The sequence below is a fragment of the Misgurnus anguillicaudatus genome, chromosome 19 (assembly GCF_027580225.2).
Source record: "Misgurnus anguillicaudatus chromosome 19, ASM2758022v2, whole genome shotgun sequence".
Classification (NCBI taxonomy): domain Eukaryota; kingdom Metazoa; phylum Chordata; class Actinopteri; order Cypriniformes; family Cobitidae; genus Misgurnus; species Misgurnus anguillicaudatus.
The window spans coordinates 49916520-49943957 of record NC_073355.2 but is presented as its reverse complement, the minus strand read 5'-3'; the positions used below and the strand labels follow the sequence as shown (position 1 = coordinate 49943957).

General features: G+C 38.8%; 4 protein-coding genes and 1 pseudogene across 5 annotated transcripts in view; 1 reads left to right on the top strand and 4 right to left on the bottom strand.

The window, feature by feature from the left end:
• The window catches only part of LOC141350776 (uncharacterized), a 381966-nt pseudogene that overhangs the window by 19221 nt on the left and 335307 nt on the right, over positions 1-27438 (bottom strand).
• Positions 1-27438, bottom strand: part of LOC129422537 (uncharacterized) — a 681876-nt gene that overhangs the window by 620681 nt on the left and 33757 nt on the right. The window lies entirely within an intron of this gene.
• Positions 1-27438, bottom strand: part of LOC129422743 (uncharacterized) — a 177576-nt gene that overhangs the window by 140941 nt on the left and 9197 nt on the right. The window lies entirely within an intron of this gene.
• Positions 1114-26378, bottom strand: LOC129426397 (uncharacterized). The gene is made up of 3 exons (XM_073856618.1): positions 25229-26378; positions 15709-15713; positions 1114-3302 (listed from the first exon to the last, which is right to left on the bottom strand). The coding sequence occupies exons 1-3, from the start codon at positions 26349-26351 to the stop codon at positions 2517-2519; spliced, it is 1914 nt and encodes a 637-aa protein (XP_073712719.1). The 5' UTR covers positions 26352-26378; the 3' UTR covers positions 1114-2516.
• Positions 22873-23850, top strand: LOC141351269 (E3 SUMO-protein ligase ZBED1-like). The gene is made up of 2 exons (XM_073857932.1): positions 22873-23565; positions 23800-23850. Exons 1-2 carry the CDS (start codon positions 23122-23124, stop codon positions 23848-23850), a joined length of 495 nt encoding a protein of 164 aa, XP_073714033.1. The 5' UTR covers positions 22873-23121.

Sequence of the window (27438 nt, the reverse complement as noted above, 5' to 3'; positions counted from 1 at the left end):
AGCACTTTGCAGTTGGTTTTGTGGCTGTTTGTTGACTAAGTTATTCCATTTTAATGCTGTTTACAGTAGAAACGTATATGGAGTACTTTAAAGACTTTAAGGACAAACGCAGGCACGCTCTTGAGATTATCACGTGAAATGAAACAATATCCAATCAAAAAGCGAGATGATGGAAGACAGAAGCAGTCATGGCACAGCACAAAGTGAAGTTGATGTGAACAGCTGTCTGCACGAATTCACCCAAACTCTTTTTTACCCTTGAATTTTCTGTGAAAATCATTCCAAACACTGTGTCATTGAAATTTCTTCCTGCTTATTGTCCGCCATGCCTATTCTGAAGTCTCACGAGATTTTGCGAGCATTTACAGTCGAGTCTCTCTACAGTTGAAAATCTGATCATGTGTGATGTGCTGTCTTTGAAACAACATGAACAGGGTTTGTGCACATAAACGCAACTCAAATACCCAATGTTTGGATTACATACACCATAATTACCCAAACAAATCTGTGAGAGAATGCAAAAGCATTTAAATATATTTTGTTCTCCCTATAAGTCAAGATAACCCAACGAGTAGTGTGGGGATTCATTCTGCTTTGGGAGCCCTGAGGGAGCATTCTCTCGACGTGTCTGATCGCAAGATTACCTGATTAAAATTAACATTTTATATTTTACTGAGCTTAAAATGTATTCTTTGGAAAAATTCCATGACTTTTCCAGGACCATACGAACCCTGCATGAACCATAACCCCACAGCAAACCGAACTGAACTGCAGCTTCAAAACCGTAAACCGATCCAAACCGTGCCATTGGTGGGTTGTTACACCCCTAATGTTTAATCCTGCATGATTATAATGCTGGAAGATAGCACCAATTGCTTGCGTTTATTGGTCGGGTGCATATAGCTCACAAACGAATAATTGGTCAGCTTTTTATGTGATGATCTGCACTGACTATTTATGATTAAAAATGTGCGCGTGTGTGTACAGGGTGGATTATGAGGCTGATTCACTTACAGTACACACATTTACAGGTGATTTGTGATAGAGTGAATGTGTGTTTAAGGTAACACGTGCATACACTGATTAGCTTTAATTACAAAATGAAATATGATATTAAACACAACCATTTATTTTAAAAGTACAAAACTTTTCTACAACATGAAGTAAACGAGAAAAAAAATCTAGTTAAAGTACAAAGGCAGTGATTCAGTGTTAAGATTATATAGAAAATATATGTGATTTAAGTTATGAAACTTAACTTTAACATCAGTTAAAACAATAATAACAAATTATACCATGGGTCTGTTGAATGGTGTATTCTGATTGGCTGACAAATGTTCCATGGGTATGCATTAATTTCTGATAACCGCACACCTAACTTGGCAAATGTCTTAAAAATTGGCACCAGAGCAGCTCTTGGTGCCAATTCATATTATGAATAATAAAGAGAAATAAACCGAGGGGACAAAAAAAGCCAGTAAAAAAAATATCCAAAAAGAATATTTCATGGTTGACCATCAGATGCTGAAGGGCAGAGCAGAAAGAGTAATATTTTGAATATTTTGCAGGTTTTAAGCTCCACTGCCTTTGACACGAAATGCCATTTCTCATGTGTGTGTTAAGGGCAGCTTTTGTTTTGAAACTCTTTTTACACTCATGGCATGTGAACTAGGGCTGGGCAAAAAAAAAATCGATTTTTCGATTAATCGTTTTTTAAAACGTGGTCTAATAAAATCGATTCTCAAAGAGCAGAATCGATTTTTTTTTTTCGTTACTATTTATTTCCACAAACATTGAAAGTAAGATTAACTTTAATCTAATTACTAGTCTTCTTCAACGTTAGTGTTGTGGCTTTTAATTTTTTTATTAATTACACACTTGTAAACTGCTGTTCACTGTTCTTTTTTATTAATATAGTATCTGTATTAAATCTATATTCATTGAGTTGAATCGAGAATCGAGTATAAAAACCTACCCGAGAACCAGATTTAAAAATTGAATCGAAAACCGGAATCGAATTGATAGCTTGTGAGTCGAAATCGAATCGATCTGGAACATCTGAATGGATACCCAGCCCTAATGTGAACGGTATCTCTCCAGTGCGAGTAATTAAATGTACATTAAAGGTGGAGTCCATGATGTTTGAAAGCCAATGTTGATATTTGAAATCACCTAAACAAACACGCCCCTACCCCAATAGTATCTGGACCTTCTGTTGATAGACCCGCCCCACACATACGCAACCCGGCATTTGATTTGATTTGATTGGCTATAAGTGTGTTTTGGTAGTCGGCCCGTCTTCTTTTCCAAAGCGTTTTTCAAACATCGTGGACTCCGCCTTTAAGGTTTGTTTTTGTCCTGAAACTCTTTCCACAGTGATAACACACGTACGGCTTCTCTCCGGTGTGAATTCTCACATGTGCAGGTCACATTTCTTTGTAAAACTCTTTCCACACTGATGACAAATGAACAGTTTCTCTCGGGTGTGAGTTATCATGTGTCTCTTAAGAGAGTCTTCACTTGTGAAACTTTTTTTCACACTGAAGATATATGTAAGATTTCTCGGACCTCATGTGCATCTCAAGTTGAGTTGAACTCTTGTCAAAATGATGGCATGCGTGTGGCTTTTCCCCACTGTGAATTTTCATATGCCGTATAAGGGCCGATTGAAAGGTGAAACTCTTTCCACACTCATGGCACACAAATGGTTTCTCTCCAGTGTGAATTATTGCATGTATCTTAAGGTTCCTTTCAATAGAGAAACTCTTTCCACACTGATGGCATGTGAACGGTTTCTCTTCACTGTGAACTGTCATGTGTGTCTTAAGATTACTTTTACTTGTGAAACTCTTTTCACACTGAAAACATATGAAAGGTTTCTCCCCAGTGTGAATTCTCATGTGAATCTCAAGTCCATGTTTATAAGTGAAACTCTTTCCACACTGAAAACACACGTGAGGTTTCTCTCCTTTGTGAATTCTCATGTGTGTTTTAAGGCTACTCTTACATCTGAAACATTTTTCACACTCATGGCACGTGAATGGTTTCTCTCCAGTGTGAATTCTTTCATGAATCTTAAGGTTTCCTTCAACAGAGAAACTCTTTCCACATTGATGACAAGTGTAAGGTTTCTCTCCAGTGTGAGACCTCATGTGTATCTTAAGTTTACTTGTATCTGGGAAACTCTTGTCACAATGATGGCATGGATGTGGTTTCTCTCCAGTGTGAATCCTCATGTGTGCTTTAAGGTGAACGTTTCTTTTAAAACTCTTTCCACATTGTTGACATGTGAAAGGTTTCTCCTCACTGTGAGTCCTCTTGTGATCTGCAGGGCGTTCATCTTCACTGAAACTATTTTCACACTTTACGTGTATGTCTTCTGTCCTCAGAGTTTCTTTCTGTGAAACATTATGGTTTATTTTTAAAATCTGATGTTTCTCATCCACTTCAGCTTGACTCTCCTCTTTCACTTCAATCATACCTAAAATGAAGACAGTAATTAGTTCATATTGATAAACCAGAGTGACAAAACACATTTGAGATGTCATGTATTCATGTTATTTTTAATGTGAAGTACATCATGTCATTTCTATTGTCAATTTCTGCTCTTGTAGTTTAACTCTTGTGCTGTGTTCAAAACCCTACAACACTTCTGGTGTTTTAAATATCACCAAACATTGGATTCTATCTTTTTGTCAACTTGTTTTCTTTCAGTTAGGACTGGTTTTGTATTTCTGTTTTGAACTAATTTATTATAGGCCTCATTAATCTGAGCTTATGCACCTCAATATTTTAGTGAAAACAGCATTATCTGTGAATAATTTTGGTAATCTTAAAGCTGCGGTCAGCAACTCTGGAGGATTGAGCTGATTTCAAATGTTTACAATTTGTATGCACCTCCCCCACTACCACTGAGCATCTTCCCTTCGAGCTCGTCCTCGTCAGTGCATGTGCACCAGTATTAGTGAACGCATTCTTAGCAAGAATACTTCGATTACTTACATAACACTCAGAAATACAATCAGTGGTTGATAAGCACAATTACCTGTCGAGAAGAAATGTGGCAAGCTCTGCATCTAGCTTGAACCCTTTAAAATCTCGTAGATTCCTCCACATTTCAAATGCCGGTCCGATATTGATCCTAGTTTTATTACCGGCACGATCTTTGTTTCCTTCTTTTCATTGGTGGTTTTTCCAGCTCTGATGGTTAACCGAGGATTTGGAAGTTTGTTAGTGAAAGTTCAATCCAACACACTTGTGAACTTCAGGCGGATGCATGTGATATTGTAACGCACACTAGGGGGATCTGTGGCCCGTGCAGGAACTGTGATTGACAGGCAAATTTAACACAGCCCTGCGCTGATTGGTCCAAATGAACTGGGAGCAGTGGATTTTTGCAAAACAAATAACATGCTCTAGGTGGAGCTAGAAGCGCAGGTTTTTTTCTTAAACTGTCTAATTTATTTTGTTCTATTGGAGCATAGTGTTGGTTTCAGTGAATATGATCAAAAAATATGATCATAAAAGTTGCCGGCCGCAGCTTTAAATATGTCAAACATTTGCAGTGTTGCTCACTATGGGCATTGTTAGGCCATTTTTAGGGGGCTTAAGCTACATTACTAAAAACAAATATTAAAACGTTGCAAATTTTACCTAATGATTTCATCATAGGCTGGAAGAAGGTGCAAAGTATTTGTCTTTAACTCATCTTGTAAATATACTTATGCCGCAATAGCTAGCCTGTCTGGAATAGAGCATTATTTGTCTTGAATTATCCCTATGCCCTATAGGGCTGTTGAAACGAATTTCAGTAATCGAATATAATTTGAATATAAAAAAATAATACTAATCGAATGTTAAAACTACTATTCGAATTGGATAAAAAAAATAGATTTAAAAATATTTTTTATGTGTTCACTATCTAACGCATTTATGCTGTTAAATACCGCTAGCTACCTCGACCCGCATTTCCATCGGCTAATTCATTTGAAACAAGACCAGCAGCAGGAGGTACGTGAGAAAGAGAAAGCGAAGCTGATAGAGACTGCGGAGGAAGGTTATGAGGTTAACGGAGCAGCCAAGGTAAAGAGGACAGTGTCAGGAGAAAACCGCTCTCAGTCCTATGGACGACGTTTGGGAAAGTCTTTAATGCCAATTTGGTTGGATAAGTTTGTCTTTTGGACCAGTGACAAAATACTTCACACTTCCTCTAAGGTGTGTTTAGATGAAAAAACAATAGTGAAATTGGAGGCCAGGGGGTGTGTGTGTCAGAGATGGGGACTCGAGTTTGAGACTCGGACTCGAGTGCGACTTAAGTCGCACACACAGTGACTTCAGACTCGACTTGAGACTCGACCCTCAAAGACTTCAGACTCGACTCGGACTCGAGCTCCGCGACTCGTGAACAATGTTTATTTTTAGGAAACGTCTGATGAGCTCGCTGTCATAGCTCCCTCCGTTACCTACAACCTGCCCACAACGTAACACGTGACGTATCTGCTCCGCGCGCGCGGCCGCGGCGCGAACATACATGTCGACTGTACCTGCAGGCAGCCGCTGCTGTGGCATACATCTAAAGCTTTGGGTAGTGCTGTGACGGATCCGCGGTTCGGCTCGCATGTGATTTGCGGATTAATATGCAATTTAAATAGGGTAAGTTTATCATTAACGTGTTTCTAAGGCTTGCAATTGTTTAAATGGTTAAACAATTTAACCGCAAAAAGGCGCTCAAGTGAGCAGATTTCTGTACGCACATGCGGTTCAGTGTATCCGGTCCAGCTCCAGTCAGGTCCAGAGCTGCGCTACTTTGTGTCATACTGTACTTGCCGAACTGCGCGATCCGATCGGCGTATGAAATCAAATTAATACTATAGCGGATCTAGAGTGACTGGGGAGCAGACTGCTGTGGCAGTGGCACCACAAGAACCCACAGGCAAGTGACAACAAAGTACCGCGAGAGGGATTTCAGTTATCACATGGAGAAATCTGCTTTGAATCGCTCTCGCGATACTTTGACATCACCAAGAGGTCTGCTTAGCGCCAAATGAACTCGAACCTGCAGTGTAGCTGCTCACGCGACACTGTAAACAAACAGGAATTGTCCATCTGGAGAAGTGAACGAGTGGAGCAGTGCTTCAACATGAAATCGGAGAGTTAACAACGCACATGTGAGAAAACAACATTTAAATCATAAGTCCAGTTTAATAGATAAGGTTTCAAGTGCAATAAAATAAGCCCGTGATTATATCCTGAGGGTTTTTAGCTGCCTTCAGCATGTTTGCTTGTGCTTCACAGTGTTAAACTTCCCTTCTCTGTGTTCATTTATATATCTATCTACGTTCAAGATGTATATGATCTTGATGATCTTCATGTCTGCGATGTTCCGTTCAGACTTGCAAATTAAAGATCATTTTCTTCACTTTGGTTTGGGTGTCTAATATTAGGCTACATGATGGTCTTGTAATAATAATTAAGTAAAAGCCTATTTTCGCCTTTTAGACAATGCTTGTATTATATGCAAAAAAAGAAGCTTTTTATATCAATGACTATGCAAATTAGAGTTAATTCATGGTAATCTTAAATGTGTATTAATTAAAAACATTTACACCATTAAATTACACATGGTAATGTTATCAATAGTTGTCAGATAATAGCTATTGAAAGAGTGCATATTTTTCTTCTTCAATGCATGTGTTAGCCACGGATTGAAGATTGTAAACAGTTTATTTAATTTTAATTAACAGTTGAGTAAGTTTTGGCCCCGAGTTAGATGTTAATTAACACTAAACCAGTCTAAAAATCAGTCCAGTTTCCCCAGCTGTAAACCCATTGGCTGTTAAACTCTTTTTTTTTCTTATAATAAACTGACATGTTGATAACACATTCAGTTTATGTGTTTATGAGTACACTTTCAGAATGCTCTGTTACATGAAGATCCATACTGTATGCATTTGTGAGTGTGGTGGTGCGTTGCGCTGGGACAAGTGAGCATAAGGGTGAGAGGGAAAAATCACAGTATACTCACTACAAAAATCTAGACTACACCACTGACCTTACTTAATGTGCAACTTTGTTTTTTTTATAAATGTTTATAATTTCTTTTTGTTATTAGAGTTTTATTTGTTACAACGAGACTTGAGACTTGACTTGGACTCGAGCCCAGAGACTTCAGACTTGACTTGGACTCAAGCTCAAAGACTTCAGACTTGACTTGGACTCGAGGTCAAAGACTTCAGATTTGACTCGGACTCGAGCTCAGAGACTTGTGAACATCTCTGGTGTGTGTTGTGTGTAAGTATTGTATAACTAATGATGCGATCTACGTGAACAAAGAGAACTGCGTTGATAATGAAATTTTTCATTAAAGTTGACAACTTTGTTAATTTTGTGTCTAAGCTTAATCATTAATGAGCAAGAAAGCTATCACCTGTTATTAAACAATGACATGTTTATTAGTAATACTGCAATGTCTTCTAGTGGACATAATTTAAAACAAGTCAACTATACAAGCTCATAGTGGCATTGGCAATGCATAAGCCCGTTTTTACAACGTGTGTAGATAGGTATAGTAAATATTAATAAGTCAAATTTGAGCATTAAATAATCGATTATAAATCGAATTTAAAAAAAATAATGAATGAAATTCGAATAGGATAATAGAGGAAGACTGACAGCCCTAATGCCCTAAGCCCATCCAAGATCAGCAGTGAAATCTCGTCACCAACATACACTTGAAATAAAGCAATGAAAATAATAATTTTCTCTGGATTGGTTTACGCGTCTCTTCTCTCCCATTAAAAGGATGCAAAAACACAGTTTGGAACTGCAGGTAAGGATAATGGCTCTTATATTGGGACGCTTGATCATTCATTTTCATGTGATGTGACTATTAAAACATGTTGTGAGAAATCACCACTGATATTTATAAGCAGCACACAAAAACATCTCTGACTTATAAAAAAAACTGTTTACAATAGAAAACACTTAATTATTCTGTTTTATGTGGTACTGACAGAAACAAAGTCCAGTAATAAAGCAAGTGCTCATAGCGCGTTAAGATTAAATGGGAAAGCCGTGCCAAAACAATAACAACACAAAAAACACTAAATATGAATAAAAAACAAGAAATAGTTTCATGACAACAAATACGGCTGGTTTGATCTCATTTTTGCTCATCAAACAGAAACAACAAAACCAGGGATGTAGCCCAGATCAGGTCTATGGGGAAGGTGAACAATGACCTCAGTTGGTGCGTCTGGGTCTCTTTCTATGCAAATGTTCAAATAGGTGCTCTCTTTAATAATCAACTGCAGATTTCAATATTATACATATATATTATCGACTGAACTCATCTTAAAACTGCACCTTGTGACCAAGAAACGGTAATATTAAAAACTTATATTCCGTCGGAGCTGATGGTGTAGTGGGCAGTGCTCCGACATATGGGGCAAACGCACTTCCGGCTACCCGAGTTCAAATCATGGCTCGAGGTCCTTTGCCGATCCCATACCCCTCTCTCTCCACCCTCTACTTTCCTGTCGACTCTCAAACTACCGTTAACCAATCAGGAGCCTGCTTGCTGCTGTGGTGGCAGCCCCGCCCGGAGTCACTCATTCAACCAACGCTTGTTATTGTCCATAAGCAGTCACCCAGAGCTATACGACACAAGTTCTTATTTCAATAGATGAGACAGGAATAAAAAGGACCTCGCTTGAACGAGTGTCAGTGAGGACATCGGGCAACCTGGTAAGCTGTAATACACACTTCACTTTTGAGTCACATGACGTTTATTGACCCGCGCTGCTTATTTCCCCCTATAGTAAGGTTACCACATACAAACTGGTAACTCTTTCGATAAATGCACAATCAACATCAGTCATCTTGCAAACAGACAACCGCATAGCACTTGCCCCTCCCACAAGAAGCGGAGTTTGCCTCTGATTCAAAATTTGATTCAAATTTTTTGTTTGATTTATGTATTCTTTTTTATTATACCTTGATTGGAGGCTGAGCACCCATAAAATGATAATCTAAGAATGCTCGCATTGATGCATATAGGTTTATATAAAATGCATACATTTTGAAATATAAAAATGTAATTGAGGATCATATATATATATTTCTTAACAAACATGCTTGTTCATAGGCACCGATTTCTTTTCAGACGGTGGGTGCTCGTCACAACATCAAGCAATGCTTAGGTTACTTAGCAAAGACAGATGCTCTGAGCCCCCAAATGCTTTGAAGAGGAAAGTGGCACGGTCACGTTTTCCGCATGGTTTCAAACATGAAATGTCAAGCCAATGTTAAGAAATTGAGCAATATCGTGGCCATTTCATTGGGTGCTCGATTCGAGCACCAGAGCATCCACGGGATCGGTATCTATCTGCAAGTTTATTTTATAACTTATATCCGTGAAACAACACACAGTTCAAGTGAGGAACCTTTTTGGGTTTATGTCTCCAGCCACACTGAAAACACGTTCTGATGGTGTACTACTTAGTGCATATTGATACTTTTTCACAACCTTGACCAAGAGAAAATATCTTAACAGTCTGCTGGCCGTTTGCGTTCACACAAACTGGGCGAGACTGTAGTTTATATTTTTCATAGTTTGTGACGTGCACATCACCGCAGGTCGCACTGTACCATCAACAGAATCCATTTTTGACTTTCTTTTAGATATGCTTGGCACGAAGTATACAAATGCTTACCTCAGCAATGCAAGTTTTTCTGTGGTAAGCTGCATTTATTTGGTTGCATGACTGTAAGCAGTGGCTCAAGGTAATTAATATTTTGAGGTAAGGCATGCCTGTTTAAAGTGACCGCTCCCAGTGCTTTGCCCGTGTATCACATCGAAACCGCTTTTAGAATCGAAACTTAAAAATTACTTATTCAGAACTGGTTCGCAGTTCCCAACCCTACATACCAAATAAAGAGAGATCGTTTTGACTGGGAACACCAAAAGTCCACCAAGGTGGGGAGATAAATTGCATTACGATGCAGTAAGATTAACTACTTCTTTGGGTAAAAGAAAATAATGGCATGAACACAACATGAGGTTTAACTGTAAGAGTGGTGATGGCGCAGTGGATAAGACACCGGTGACACACCATTGTGTCCCTGAGCAAGACACTAAACCCCTAGTTGCTCCAGAGGCGTGCGACCTCTGACATATATAGCAATTGTAAGTCGCTTTGGATAAAAGCGTCAGCAAAACGAATAAATGTAAATGTAGTATTGCATAAAACTATTTACCTGATGTTTCAATCTAATTCTACTGAATCTATTATAGATGCAGAAAGTTATCATCTCATGGATTTTAGTTTATTTTCCCCTCATGTTTCTTAATGTTTTTATGATTATTCCTCAACCATCAATAATAATGATTATAAAATAGACACCAACCTATTTGTTCCTCAGTATCTTCATCCTTTATTCTGCATGGTTGTGGATCTGTCATCTTCTCAAGCTCCTCTTTCACCAGCATCAACATTATGTCATGAAGATTTCAGTTGTCACACATGGAGTGATTTCTCTGTGTCTTTGACTCCAGCATTAATTGGTGGATTGTTGTAGGAGGAGCTTCACTGAAGATCTCAATCACTTTCACTCTATGGGTGTAAACTAAAGGTGAAAAAAGAGGCATTAAAACATTTAATGTCAGTAAAACATTCACAATTTGTTTCAGACTTATTCATGTTTCACTTCTTTAGTTTATTTATGACAGATAATGAGCTTGTTTCTAATGTTGACCCTCGTGTTATGCTAAGATTGACTGTTATAGGGGTGTTGCGATTCAGAGACCCGAATCCATGTTTGGTGTAAACCTGGGTGATTTTACTTTTTTTTTCAATTTTCAAAAATTTGAATAAATTTTTGATTGGGGGATTAAGGTTTTGAATAAAAGTTAGTTACACGTCAAAGTGAAATGATATGGCCAGAGAAAAAAAATAGAGTACTGTATTTTCAAGATAAAAAGTCGCATCAGTGAAAAATGTGTCATGAAGAGGAAAAAACATATATAAGCACTGAACTATAAATCGCATTTATATAGAAAATAATTTCACAAAATTCGGTCTCCACATTACACTGGTTCATAATACATGGATAAAAACATTTAATAATATTGGTATTAAACGTGCTGGACATTACCTCAAAGTACACAACTGTATGAATCAGGAGATGTTTATGACGCTGTCCGGACAATGATCCCTGCTCCAGAGACAACAGTGAGTCCGGGTCAGATTTTCAACTTCATCTCACTGCTAACGGTTAGCGTATTAAGAAATCCTGTCTTCTGTTGACAAACCAATAAAATAATCGAATACGAATTAATTATTTCAGTGTACACCGATGCATTTACACGTGGATGAAGACATCAGGCTCTAGTGACGATCGCTTTAAACAATGATTCGCGAGGCTTCAAACCCTTTACGAGTCTTTTGATTCGAATCATCTTCTTCTGGAGTTTTATGGCGGTTGGTAAACCAACTTATGGTGCACTACCGCCACCTACTGAACTGGAATGTGGAGCACAGACATGCAAGGAAAAAATCACTAAATTATCCCACATAACCCGATTTCTTAAAAAATTGTATAATATCTCTATACTTCTTCCATTGCTCTAAATTGCATTCCAAAAAGCTTTGTATATTTTAAGTTTTTATGCCCAATTTGTCAATTTCCATTTCCAACAAGTAGATAAATGCTATTAAGATGTCTGCTCTTGCTATCAATATTCCATGCTTCTTGCCATTTATACTAAGAGCCACTTGTATGTCAACATATGCACGATTTAAAGCATGCTTAGCTAGTTTGTCAGCCACTCCATTGGCCTCCACTCACACATAAGCAGGGACACACAGAAACATAATAAGACTTGTATTCCTATTTCTCAATAAGCTTGCAAGAATATCATAAATAATATATTGCCTAGTTGATTTTAGTCCACTTACAAGGCTTGAAAGTGCTGCATCATATGAATCAGAACAGATAACCTAGGTTTTACATCCTCCACCCAACAAAGTGCTACCAAAATGACAATAAGTTCTGCTTTATACACAGACACATTATCTTTTTTGTTGTTGCTGAAATCACATTGAAATGTAAGGGTATGCACAGCAAAAGTAGTTCTTCCAGAGGCAGGATCTTTATAACCATCTGTATATATGTGCAACCATGATGTATAGCTTTAATCTAAAACTGCTGCGTGCAATAATGTTCTTTATGCCATTTTATATTAACCCAGTAGTTCATATAGACCATTTCAAAAGATGTAAACAACACTGGTCCAGAAGCACTTCCTGTTTCCGTTTTTTGATACTAGATAAACGTTGGGATAAAATAAACCAACAGAACATATAAACCTGAATTAACTGAAGTTAAACAAACATCTTAAAGATAATAATATATGTGAAATAAAAAAATAACTGTCACAAACTGTAACAGGAAGTGTTTCTGGAACAGTGTTGTTTACATCATTTGAACTGGTCTATAAACTTAAAGCTTTGCAGGCAAATAGGAGCTTCTCCAAGTTCAACCTGCAGGGCTGGAATGGGAGATGTTTTGAAGGCAGAACAACAAAGTATTAGAGCTTGAATTAATCTTTTCAAGTAGTAAGTAAATCCATAGATAATACTTACAAAATTTCGACTTGACCTAATTAATGTACAGTATATTCTTTTCAGAATATATTCTGATGTTCTGCAAGCTTCCTATTCAAACCCTGATAAACATCTTAATACTTTTTAGCATGAATTGCAAAAGTCAGTCTTTGATCCATCCATACTAGTCCAACGTATTTAATTGCTGAAACTTGCTCTAGGTCCTGTTTTTATCATTTCAGTTTAACAACTGGTATTCTTTTCTTTTTTGTACAGCAAATAACTTGATTTCTAGCTACTGACAATGTTTGCCCCAATGATCTGCCCATGCTTCAACAGCTTCCACTGATTCTTGTAACGTTTTTGACACACAATTAATAATACATCCTCTTTTTTAAATTGCCTCATCAACTGCAAATAATGCCCTTCCTATAATACCTTTAATATTATTAAAAACATTATTTATTATTATATTAAATTACACTGGACTGCATACACTTCCTTGAGGTGTGTCAATATCTAACTTATATGTCTTGAAAAAATCAACTCCTACCCTGACTTGTATTGTTCTTTCAAGAAGAAAGTCCATAATCCAGTTATACATCTTCCCTCTGATTCCCATTAATTTAGGTTTTATTAGTAGACCCTCATTCCAAAGCATATCATATTTAACATCAGAGAGAACCAGAACTTCTTTATTTACTTGAGCTTTCCTGATATCAGCTTCCAGGATTAACACCGCATCCATTGTATTCCGCCTTGCATGAAATACACTTTGGTATGGTGACATAAGTCCATTATTTTCCAGAACATAGTTTAGTCTGTATATAATCAGTTTACACAAATTGGAAGTCAAAGCAACCAGTTGGGTTTGATTTACCTTAACACGGTTTACCTACTGGAGCTATTATTCCATGCTTCCAGGAGGATGGAAACTTTGCCTCATCCCAAATCTTATGTAAGCCATATCAAGTTGTTTCAAGCATTTATTTCAGAGATATAAAAAAATAATTGTGGAAAACTCCCTGCTGGACTGATGAGCTGACGTCACTCCTTAGACTCACGCATTTGTACACATGCGCAATTTCTCCATTTTACTTTATAGTTCGCTGCAGACACGATTACAGCTGCTCCTAAGTTGCATGTTATTTGTATACTTTCTGTTGTATTGCCGTGTGCGATATTGAGAATGTAAGTGCACAATATTATGTCAATGATGGTATTGCATGTGTCTTTATTTGTCTAGTTAACATAATAGTGTTTCTCTTAATTATAGTTCAGCATGCTCACGTCTTCTGCAATGATAATAACTTGCTGTTAATATATAATGTAGAAACAATAGTTAATTCCTTGATTTATGCATGTTAGTAACATGTTGTACATTTGTTATTTATAATCCTGTTTAGGATTAGTTCAGTTTTTGCACCCGCAGTGGTATTTGCTGATTAAAGAAACAGTATGTAGGATTCTGGCCAAAACTGGTATTACAATCACAAAACTTGTGGCTAAAACTGGTAATGCAATCACACAACTGGTGGCCAATACACAACATGACAACATAAACATCAGTTGAGGGCTCCAACTCTACTTTTTAAATGACAATATCCTGGCCAGACTACTGTTGTCAGTGATACAAGTATTTGGCAAAGCCATTTTATGATTAATTGATATACATTTCTTACATACTGTTCCTTTAAGTGTTGAAGCGCATTTCATTGTGCCGTTCGCGCCACTAGTCTATCACGTGACTGTTGCACCTGCATATTGACGATATGTTCATTTGTGGTCTTAGACGGATATCTTGTGGCCAATAGATATAATTGCATTCTTTACTTCATTGGATAGTAATTTCCATTACTACTCAGTATTGTTTAGTTGTTGTATAGCAATTATTTATTGCATATAATTATTATACCGCAGAGTGAGTAGTTACTTAGTAATCATTAATCTGTATATTTGTATTTGTTATGAACAGGTTATATTTACATATGCTGTATTTCTTTCTTTACAGAAAACCACACACACACTTGCACTAACACAAAGCACTGTATTTGCCTGCTAGAATGGGATGTCAATAAATCTGTTGAATTAAAACAAGGTTGCAGCAACTCGCTTACCGGAGTACATAGCCAGCTTGGGTAGTGCCAGCGAATAACAATAGTTAACAATTCACAATAGTTAACAAGGCACTCAAACAACACTTTTGCACATGTTTGTTAAGGCACAGCAAACAGTGACAATCTTATCTAAAGGCATTAGGTTTTCACCCTCACATTTGACAAGCATGTGCACAGGTACAGTTGAGTGTAAGAATTTGAATTTGTTGCGCACAACACCAATCACCCTGTCAACGTGAATTCTGAGATGTGCTATGGCCCTAGTCTCCTCAACATCTTTCGCCTCCAGCTGTGCACGACCCCTTGTGAATGTAGGTATTTTGACTTCTGCACACATCATACCCACACTTTCTCTTATATTAAAGCCCCTATCTGCCAGCACAATGTCACCTGGTAACAGTTTGTTCAGGAAACCACTTTGCTCAGTTATATGCTTGTCACTTGTGCGCCCACCCCACCCGTTCGATGTGAAGGAAATGACACCCTGGGGCGTGATCACAATTAGGTATTTCATGGTGTATGCATGTTTGTGGCGAGAGAAAGTCTGTGCCCTTGCCAGTACATTTGAGGGTTTCTCAATGAACACCTCGAAGCAGTCCACAATGGCAGCCACATTGTTCCCAAACGATTCCACAAACTGGTGTGGCATACTGGTCAATAAGCATTCCCTGCTTGGCCAGTGCACCAATGGACACAGCTGTGCGTACATCACTCCAAGGGTATGGTGAAAGGCATCGGCAATTGTTGTCCTATGTACTCTAAACAGATGGCTGAGGTGCTGTATTGGAAGGTCTAGTCTGAGGCGCATTAAAGTCAATAGGACAAGCTGGAAGGGTGAGAGCTTCTTCATCCTACATTGAGGCAGATATGGAGTGAGGGTGTGTAGAAGTGTTTGGAACAATGCAAAGTTTGGAAGCCCCGTGTAATACTTCACTGTGTTATCATCACCACCCAGAAAGTTCTCATTCATCCGGTACTCATCAAGCTCCCGCTTCAGCTCTCTGTTTTCTTCCAAAAGATTGTTGATAACATCTCGTCTAGATGTGCAGAGTCCACATTCCATTTCCTGAGTTGGCGGTGATGGCGACTGCTGCTGGTGGTCCTGGGCTGGCGATGGCTGCTGCTGGTGGTCCTGGGCTGGCAATGGCGGCTGCTGGTGGTCCTGGGCTGGCAATGGCGGCTGCTGGTGGTCCTGGGCTGGCGATGGCGGCTGCTGGTGGTCCTGGGCTGGCGATGGCGGCTGCTGGTGGTCTTGGACTGGCGGTGGCGGCCGCTTCTGGGTCCTGCGCTTCACTTGCCGCTGATTTCTTGCTCCATCTGTTTTTTTAACATCATTGTAGCCTAACCGCAGGGATGGTGTCCAGTCAGGGTGGTTCTCCAACATCTCAAATGATGGTTTACCTACAACAGAATAATTAGATTATGAAAAATCTATGTAATCAATGCTTTAAACTGGCAACAAGGTGCCTAATGACATCTCACAACATCTCAACTATTTAGTAATGTCATATTCTCATATAATGGTTTACCTATAACAGAATAATTAGATAATCAATGCTTTACACTGGCAATCCACCGCATAACACATGCAAAATAAAGATAAAGCCTGAGAGAGTATCACTACTCATGGTATGACAAAAGGGCTCAGGGGTACACAAGACAAAAAAAAGGTTGGGAACCACTGGTGTACAAAACAAAGAGACAGAGACAAACACACTACAGTGACAATATTCCACCAACAAGGTAGCATAGTGTCATGAGCAGAATCTCAACTACTTTTTAGGTCAAGGGATAGCTCACCCAAAAACGAAAAGTCTGTCATCAACAACTCACCCCAATGTTGTTCCAAACCTGCACGAATTTCTTTTTTCTGATGAACACAAAAGAAGATATTTTGAGAAATGATGGTAAACACACAGCATATAGTGCCCATTAACTTCCATAGTAGGAAAAAATATTTAGAAAGTATTGTGATAAATGATGAAAAAAATATTTTGATAAATGATGGTAAGCACACAGTTGACGGTACCCATTAAATTCCATCATATTTTTTTAAATTCCTACTATGGAAGTCAATGGCCACTATCTGCTGTGTTAACCATCATTTCTCAAAATATCTTCTTTTGTGTTCATCAGAAAAAGAAATTCATACAGGTTTAAAACAACACGAGGACGAGTAAATGATGACAGAATCCCCATTTCAAAGTGAAATATCCCTTTAACTTGGTTTGTCATAGAGCATTTTTGAAGAGGCAAGCAACAGTCTGTTAGATAGTTATCTAGGCAGCAACTTCAAGCACTTCAGTGTTTGCAACAACATTAGGTAACCTACACTTCGTAGCTTTAAGAGACAACAACATAAAGACATTTTTAGAGAACGTACCTGAGTGAAAATGCAAAGAACACACTCTCATCGACTGGGGGGTGAAATCGAAAGTAAAGTCCTTTCTTCTTATTGCAGCCAACCAAGCAATCCGGCGTCTCCTCGTCAGGTCAGAGATTTGCTCTCCCTGATGCTGTCTCCATTTGGGTAATCTAAAAAACTGTGTTCCGTTCTTCCTATGTTTTCCATATGCATCGTGTGTTGTACTGGAACAGTTTTTTACGCAGCAGTGACTTCCAGGCATGGTAAAACAGTGTGGAATTGCGAAAACCTCCTCTTCTACCAAGCTAACAACACACGTAAACAATAATATTTTGCCGCCGGAATCCTGCCAACATGGCGGACAGGGGGAGGAGCTCTGTACCATGACGTTTCTTTGCTGTCGGTAGCCTATGGGCTACTCCGTTTCTTCCTCGCTGTTGAATGCAGCAGGTAGGGGGAGGAGCAAACGAGAGCACTGATCTCTACAACGGTAAAAAAGTATATTTAAAATTTAAATCAGATTACAGCATTATTATATTAAACGTAATAATATAAAACATAATACTATGAAACAAAATAATATTTATAAAACATCCCCAAAATAGCCTCTGACCTCATTGTTTATTCAATTACAACAGCCAATACGTTTATATTTAGTTTTTGACGTTCTGTTTATCTAAGACGTTCTGTATATTAAAATAAAAGAGTTTGGTTGTAGTATGGTACATAGTAGATAAAATGATATAAGATGGTTATACGATAGGTATACACTATTGTAAGTTTATTTATCACTCGATCGTTCGTAATTCTTTTGGCGCAGCAGTTTACTAATTTTGGCGGTTCTGTGACATCATCAGCTCGTTCAGGTCAAGTCTATAGTAAAACTCACGTGCAAAAATCTACTTGAGATTAAAGTTCCTGTATGACGAACTACCGCGATTAGGTGAGTACTTTTATATGCTACAGATCACATTTGTTTATTTGCGTTGATGATGGAACTGAAGACTCTTATCGCGTATGAGGAAATGTATGCGTTTTGTTGTCATCGTAGACTGGACATTTTGGTCTATTTCAGTTTGTTTTCCTAATGAAAGAATTTTGATAGATTTTGAACATTCGATGTGTGTCAATGAACTTAGACTAGATGTAAAGTATGGCTTTAACTTAGGATTTCATACATGATTTTGACTATTTATGTCAAAAATATAAATTAGTTATATTAAATATTGTTGCTGTGGTAAGATCTGTAAAGTAAATGTTTATTTATCTGTCAATCAATATCTGTTTTAAGTCATATATTGTGTTTAAGTAATAGGTTATTTATACATTTTATAAAATACAATGTTATGGGAACATTAAGTGTGGCTGTAGCTACAGAAGTGTAACGGTTTCCACCCATTTATCTCAGCCTTGCATATTTTGCACAATTAAAATAATAATTTATCTTATTTAATAGATTATTGTAATGTACATATTTATATGAAGTTGATGATGATCTTGTATTGAGACTGTAGTGATATTTATTTTAATGACTGACATTGGAATGTTTTAGATGGACTCAATCTCCCATCATGCATCTACTTATGTCACTTCCTGTTAAATGTTTGGTGAACCTAATGAATTATCTTGTGAGGCTACAGGAGGTAAGCTACCTGTTTGAGGCAAAGCATGCTTTATTGTGTCTCATGCGTACAAAAGTTACCTCAAGTTTATATTGTTTTGTGTTCAGTGCCCATATTAAGAAAAACTGACTTTTTCTGGGTTTTGGGGTGTTCATTTGTGTCTCTGATGCTCCCACACGCATACAAACTTGGAAAAAAATCCATCCATGCTGTTTTGAGTGAGATAAACGTTTCTGAATGTCCTCTGCCTAGAGCAGGGGTGTCAAACTCAAGGCCTGCGGGCCAAATCCGGCCTGCCCCCTCATTTCATCTGGCCGAGGCTAACGTAACCCCGAGTCTCTATCACTGTCCCAAGATATGGTCCGGACCTCCCGCTAGCCTCTAGCAATTAGCAGCACACGGCCAACAAGCAGTATACATCCCCCGGGGGGTCTAAATTTCTGTCATTTGCGAAAAATAATGCGTTTGAAAATGTTTTATAACGGGAATATGTTAGCATTGTCCAGGGAAAAAGAGTGTATTGTTGAGACTGCTACATCACAATTTACTCTGGAATCATTGTGTGTCATGAGTTTCTTCTCCAGGAGTGTACTTATTAGTGATACTTTTTTGCTTGATTTGTCTGTTGGCAACATAAACCGTTAATAATAATATATAAAAATAACACAGTGTGGTCTGTACTGCTTACGATACCACTGAGCACGCGCACGGGCACATGACGTTAGTAGTGGGGCGTGGCCAAAGGAGCAGCAGCTCATAAATATGTAATGACGACCTCAAAACGGCACAAACTGAAATGCACTGAAACAGAGGCTACTAGATATCGGTAACAATCTTTTCCTACAAGCTATTTCGAGCAAACAACTTTTGAAACATGTTTTATGGAACTCATACATCTATTTAACTTGTGGAAAAGCAGTCATAATATGGGCACTTTAAAAACTTGTAACATCCTCTCTTGGTTTACAAGCAGGTAAAAGTGGTATGTTGTGGTTTGTTTGGTCATTATTTTAATAATGATTAACCTGTGCTTGTGTTTATAAATGTATGATTGATTGTGGTATGTTGTCTTGTGTAGTTCTATGTTTTTTATGTTTGCATGCTGGAGAAATAAAACATCAATGTCGAGAACCTGGCCTTGGATTTGTGACTAAAGGGCGATTTATAGTCGTGCGTAGGTTCTACGCTGTAGCTACGCTGTGATTGGTCCACCAGAACCCCTCCCGTCAGGTAAAAAAACTGCGTCATAGGTATTTCCGTTTGTGACGGTGAAAACAAAGATGAGCCAAGTTGAGGAGTGATTTAACTCAAACTGCAACAAAAGTCGCTGTTTATTTACTTCCATCATTGCTGGTCTTGTTTCTTCTTCGTTTGTGGGTTAACTTGCCAAGCTTCTTCTTCTCTGACGGTCGCGCTGCTACTGTGGTAACACGCGTGGATACTGCCTACCAGCAGTTTGCTGGTGTGTTTGCACGTCGACGCGGAGGAGGACGCAAAAGTATAAATGAAAACCGACGCGGAACCTACGCCGTAGGACCTACGCACGACTATAACGAGCCCTTAAGGGCGGTATATTAAGGGAATGTTAGCGTAATGTTGGGAAAACGTTCCCCTAACATTAGCACAAGGTTATGGAGATGTTCCCTAATCCACAGTGTAACATGTAAAATTTAGAAATGTTATTTGAGCTTGTAGGGAGTTAAAATTATTTAAAATCCAATCTTGAATCAAAATTTATAATAAATATTTAATCAGCGCTGTCTTTATCAAGGGAGCGGAGGAGGAGATGGCCCGATTGCATGAAATACAGCATCAAATACCCTACCATTAGATAATTCAGAACACCAAATATTTTCCTTAATTACTGTGCATATTTATCATTAAATGGTTATATAGCAAATAAATAGTAGGCTACCTACTTGAGGTCGTCATTCAGTCTCACCAATACGTGCAGCTATGTACCATACTACAACCAAACTCTTTTATTTTAATATACAGAACGTCTTAGATAAACAGAACGTCAAAAACTAAATATAAACGTATTGGCTGTTGTAACTGAATAAACAATGAGGTCAGAGGCTATTTTGGGGATGTTTTATAAATATTATTTTAATTTATTTTGCAATAAAACAAAACATAAATTGCAAAAACCTTGCTTGAGTGTGAAAGGTGCTTGCTTGAAAATATGAATGTTGTTCAGGTAACACGCACACTGATTAATGTATTTATTACAAAATGAAACATGATATAAAACACAACCATTTATTATACAGTGGCAAGAAAAAGTATGTGAACCCCTAGTAATAAACTGATTTTCTTCTGTGATTTGCCATAAAATGTTATCTGATTTTCATCTAGGTCACAACAATAGACAAACACAATGTGCATAAGGTGACAACACACAAATAATTCTAGTTTTCTTGTATCTTTTTCGAGAACCCCCATTAAACATTCATAGTGCTGGAGGAAAATGTAAGTGAACCCTTGGATTAAACAGCTTGTTGAGCCTCATTTGGCAGCAAATACTTCAAGCAAGCGCTTTCAGTAGTTCTGAATCAGACCTGCGCATCGTTCAGAAGCATTTTTTGCTCATTCCCCTTTACAAAACCGATTTAACTCAGACACATTTGCAGGATGTCTGGTGTGAACCGCTCTCTTGAGGTCATTCCACAGGTTAAGGTCTGGGCTTTGACTAGGCCACTCCAAATGGCGCATTTTGTTTTTCTTAAGCCAGTCTGTGTTGGATTTACTACAATGCTTAAGGTCATTGTCCTGTTGCATCAACTAACTTCTACTGAGCTTAAACTGGTGGACAGCCACCCTGACATTATCCTGTAGGTTATTTTTAACTTAATTTATTTTACCCTCGATGATGGCAAGTGGTCCAGGCCATGAGGCAGCAAAGCAATCCCAAATCATGATGTTCCCTCCACCATACTTCACTGTTGGCGTGATGTTTTGATGCTGGTAAGCTGTGCCCATTTTGCGCCATAACATTTTTCCCAAAAAATTCAACTTTTGTTTCATCAATCCATAAAATATTTTCCCAGTAGCACTGGGGTTTGCCAAGGTGCTCTTTTGCAAACTTCAGGCTCACAGCAATGTTTTTCGGGAGAGCAGCGGCTTCCTCCGTGGTGTACTGTCATAGACACCGTGCCTGTCCAAAGACTTGCATATGGTAGACTCAGGAACAGAGCTGTGTGCCAGTTCCAATGATGTCTTCAAGCCTTTGGCTGTTACTCGTGGGTTCTTCTTTACTTCATTGAGTATTCTGCATGGTGTTTAAGGAGTCATCTTGACTGTGTGCCCACTTCTAGGAATGGTAACTACAGTATTTAACTGTCTCCATTTAAAGACAATTTGTCTAAGTGTAGACTGATGGAGGTCTAAACATTTTGAGATTGTTTTGTATCCCTTTTCAGCCTTATGGATTGCAACATCTCTTGATCAGATATCTTTATAAGAGCATGGTTCAGAAGAGCTGATGCTTCTTGAGGACAGCAATCTTAAAATGTGTGTGTCTTAATATCAATCAAAGTTGCACTAAACCACACATTTAAACTCATTTTATTAACAAACATGATGCAGCATACAAACCGTCACCACAGTGAGAAGCTCAAGTCACCGCCGTTGGTACGTAAAAACCTGTTAGTGGGGCAAACCACACTGACCGGCAGATTTGCAGCCCCACTCGCGGCGACGAGTGCGAGAGCCAAAGAGATCACAAGGTGTATCTGTGTTTTCATGGCCAAAGATATGAGGCTGTTTTCTGTCATCGAAAATGAAGGATTTAAGCTACTCGTCAACAAATTGGAGCCCAAACACACCATCCCCTCACGCCCCCACTTTAGCCAGCCTGTCATGCCAGCGCTTTACAGGGAAACTAAATCTAAGGTAATTGAGACCCTCAGAAAAGCACATAGTGTATCAATTACAACCGATGACTGGACCTCCAGGGCTACCCAGAGTTATCTTACGGTCACAGCCCATGTGAAAACCAGTGAGTGGGAGATGGTTAATTTTGTTCTCCAAACTCGCCCATTGTTCGAAACGCATACCGGAGCTAATATTGCTGAAGTTTTAAAATCAGCTGTGAGTGAATGGGGGCTTCAAAAGGCCAACCATGGAATTGCTGTGGTCATGGACAACGCCACGAATATGGATGTTGCTGTCAGAGAGGCGGGGCTGGCACCCCATGTCAGGTGTTTTGCCCACACTTTGAACTTAGCTAGCCAAGCGGGTTTGAGTGTGCCCCGCGTGAGTCGTTTGTTGGGCAGAGTAAGACGATTGCTGCCTTCTTTCACCGAAGCTCAACAGCCACAGCTGCGCTTGCAGCCAAACAGATACTACTGGAGCTTCCACCGCATAAGTTAATCATCGATGTCGCAACGCGCTGGAACAGCAGTTTGGATATGATCAAACGCTACCTCGAACAGCAAGCGGCTGTAACAGCAGCTCTTCTGAGCAACGACGTTCGACGAAATGTCCGTGACATCGATACTTTGGATGGCTCAGACATCCGTGATGCGGAGGACATTGTGAACCTTTTAAAGCCACTCAAAACAGCCACAACTGTGCTGTGTGACGAAAAAAACCCCACTGTGTCTCTCATTGTGCCCTTAAAGCATATGATCGAGCATAACATGGCATCTAAAGAAGATTCCCCCACTGTGAGCAACATAAAGAAAGCTATACTGAACAACCTTCACAACAGATACACTTCAGAGTACAACCACCTGCTGGAGTGCCCCGCATTAGACCCCAGATTCCGGGCTCTGCCTCATCTAGAGAAAGACCAACGCGATGATGTATTCCACAGACTGAAGGAGAAAGCTGTACTGGTGTTGCAGAACAAGGTAACCTATTGTATTTATTTTACTCTTTCTCTAAATAGATGTTTTTAAATAATTTGTTTATTATTATGGCATATTTTTCTAAATGTGTTTCCAAATGTGTTTGTGTAAACTCTGAGTAATGATACAAATAAATTATAACAAATGATATAAAAATCTTGTTTTTATAACAATGTTAAACCCCTGTCACTGTTGTACTTAGATTTTTACTTTTATTTCGGCTATTCCTCTGTGCAGGATGAGGGCAAAGAAGGTGCCAGTGGTCACCCCCCTGCTAGTCTCGCGTAGCCAGACCTTCAATACTGAAGGTCTGGTGTTTTTCGCTGCTTTTTCTGGACAAAGCCCGCCCACGAGCTGTTTGACCGACATGTCAAACAACCAATCACAGTTTGTTTAATCTAGCGTCACGTTTCGGACTCCCCACAATACCGAGCCGGCTGGCAACAAGTCAGTTATTGAAATAACCAGCCGCAACCGAATAGCATCTAAATAAACAACATTACTCACCATAGGACAACGTTGTGCACTTCATCAACAGTCACACCAATGAGACGCTCCCGTTAAACGTCTGTTTGAAGCATATCTCTTCACCGTCTAACACATACAAGCAATTCAGGAGAACCGAACTTTTTGAATCCACTAACTGCCTTAAGCAAAACTCTTGGACGTCTTTTAGAGAGTCGATGTCGCGAACTTTGCATATTTTTGCGAATCCAATGTTTGGCTGATCATGATAACTGCTCATTATTATCCACGTGAACACGACTGATCCTCTTCCTCAATGGAACGTCAGAGCTTTGTTTTCCAGGGACCGAAACTAATCGCAACACTCCCGTCTCCTGGAAATCCGTTTTTTTCAACCAATCAAAGACGACTTTAACATTCTCACAGGGTTTCCAGAAAAGTGTACGATAAACATCAGACGTTCAGCCAACAGTTTGTGGGCGTGACGTCTGAGGCTGAGACTACCCCCCTGCAGCAGAACAGCCTCTTGACCAGACAGACAGAGCAGGAACAGAGCTGAAACCACCTCCTTCCAAGAAAACAGCATTGGAAGATCTCCTTGGAACGACTTTTGATGAACCAGGTTGCACAGCACATCACTCAGATTGATGCAGAAATGATTAAGTACAGAGCTGAAACATCAATTTCCCTCAAAAGCTGTCCACTCAAGTGGTGGAAAGAGAATGCTAGGGTATACCCACTGCTATCCAGTATAGCAAAAGCATATCTCTCCACACCAGCCACCTCTGTCCCTAGTGAAAGGGTTTTTTCGTCGGCAGGGGACATTGTGAATGTGCAGAGATCTCAGCTTCTGCCAGAAAATGTGGACATGCTGATATTTAGTTTAGTTTTGTTATTTGACAAAGATGTTTCAGTTTCAAAAAGAAATGTGCAGCAAGTTTGTTTATATGAAAAGATTTATTTTATTTGGGATTTATTTTAATATTCCAATTTAGTTTTGTTGTTTGACAAAGATGTTTCAGTTTCAGACAGAATTGTGCAGCAGAGTGAGAATAAAATAAAAGGAAACTTTTTCATTGAACTTTCTTCAATCTCATTTTGTACAAAAAAAAATCGCATCGTGACACCAGTATCATGAATCACATCGCGAGCTCAGTGAATCGTTACATGCCTAGATGGCATGTGTGCAGCTTTTCCCCACTGTGAGTTTTCATGTGGCGGTTAAGGTCCGATGGAAAGATGAAACTCTTTCCACACTGTTGACAAGTGTAAGGTTTCTCTCTGGTGTGAATTTTCAAATGTCTGTTAAGGTTACTTGCAGTTGCAAAACTCTTTCCACACTGATGGCACACGTGTGTCTTTTCCACACTGTGAGTTTTCATGTGGCGGTTAATGTTCGATGGACAGGTGAAACTCTTTCCACACTGTTGACACGTGTAAGGTTTCTCTCCAGTGTGAATTCTCAAATGTCTGTTAAGGTTACTTGCAGTTGCAAAACTCTTTCCACACTGATGGCACACATGTGCTTTATCTCCAGTGTGAATCCTCATGTGTATCTTAAGTCCACTTGTAAATGTGAACCTCTTGTCACAGTGATGGCATGCGTGTGGCTTTTCCCCACTGTGAGCTATCATGTGCCGGATAAGGATTGTCTTAAAGGTGTAACTCTTTCCACACTGGTGGCACTTGAATGGTTTCTCTCCAGTGTGAATCATCACATGGTTGTTAAGGTGAGCTTTTCTTCCGAAACTCTTTCCACACTGATTGCACGTAAATGGTTTCTGTCCAGTGTGAATCCTCACATGTAAGTTAAGGCTCTCTTTTCTTCTGAAACTCTTTCCACATTGTTGACATGTGAAAGGTTTCTCTCCAGTGTGAGTCCTCATGTGTTTCCTAAGTTCACCTGCAGTTATAAAACTCTTTCCACACTGATGGCACACGTGTGGTTTCTCTCCAGTGTGAATCCTGATGTGCATTTTAAGGGTAGTATTTGTTCTGAAACTCTTTCCACACAGATGACATGTGAAAGGTTTCTCTCCAGTGTGAGACCTCATGTGTATCTTAAGTTTAGTTGTATCTGGGAAACTCTTGTTACAGTACTGGCACACGTGTTGCTTTCCCATGTGAGCTTTCTTGTGCTGGTAAGGTTTCTTCTCACTGTGAGTCCTCTTGTGATCTTCAGGGCGTTCATCTTCTCTGAAACTATTTTCACACTTTATGTCTTCTGTCTTCAGAGTTTCTTTCTGTGAAACATTATGGTTTATTTTTACAATCTGATGTTTCTCATCCACTTCAGCTTGACTCTCCTCTTTCACTTCCATCATATCTCTAATGAAGACAGTAAATAGTTCATATTGATAAATCAGCTTTTAACAGTCCTTTAGTTGAACCATTACCTTTAATATATGTCTAAAACAAAACACTTGTGACTCATTAACTACAATAAGGGTTAAAACAGTATCCACTTCATATTAATCAACGTGTGACAAACTATATATAAGCTGTAGTTTGCAGTCAACATCATATACTTTAACAAAGAAGTTAATTAAAACACATGTATAGACTGTGAATCACACACGAGAATGTCCAAGGCGAAACAGCTAAATAACTCACTATACAAAAAGAAAATATGAAATCGTATATCACCCTCTTTAATGTACACTTGAGAGGGTCTGTAATCAGATGACAGGTGTCGGTGATCATTCTGTGTAGTGATCAGCCCTGCTGCTATTGGTGCTTATGCTTATGGTTATTATGCCCTCATTGGGGGCCGAACCTCACTAAAATGAATCACCCCCAGGATACCCCCAGGATTGTCAAACCTAAATTCAAGGCCTTTTTAATACCACTTCAAATGAAATTTAATACCTACATCGCACCCAATCGGGTAGAATAAATAATTTTAAATAACGTAAATATACCTCAAATAATTACTATTTACAAGTGTTTGAACATTCATGACAATATGCCTCTGAAAGGTCCAAGGCCCAAACGGCCTAAACCTTATCTTTACCCAACAATCAAAACCAACAATAAAATAGATTTAAATGTACATTATTGCAAATTTGAAAATCCTTAAATCAGAGATGGGCAACTGGAGGGCCAGGGGCCACAGGCGGCCCTCCTCTTTATCTTGTGCAGCCTGCCAAGCTTTAATATGACCATTATGTCGGAGAAGGTAATTTATGTTAAAACAATATGTCTTGTTTGATCCATGAAATAAGATGCAAACCAAACAATAACACCAATTTGGAGGTATTAATTTTTTTGCTGTTTAACAACATCTAATAACACTCATCATGCTCTGCAGAACAAAACTGGCAAACAAAATTAACCATATGGCAAATGAAACAATTATGTAATGCTATTTTGACCCTAAAAAGACAAGAGATCTGTTCACTGCACCAAACA

Bases quoted from the DNA above. Each gene is read 5' to 3' on its own strand.
- LOC129426397 (XM_073856618.1), bottom strand. From the start codon at position 26,351: ATGATGGAAGTGAAAGAGGAGAGTCAAGCTGAAGTGGATGAGAAACAT.
- LOC141351269 (XM_073857932.1), top strand. From the start codon at position 23,122: ATGATCAAACGCTACCTCGAACAGCAAGCGGCTGTAACAGCAGCTCTT. The intron at 23,566-23,799 runs GTAACCTATTGT...TCCTCTGTGCAG, and splicing joins TACTGGTGTTGCAGAACAAG to GATGAGGGCAAAGAAGGTGC.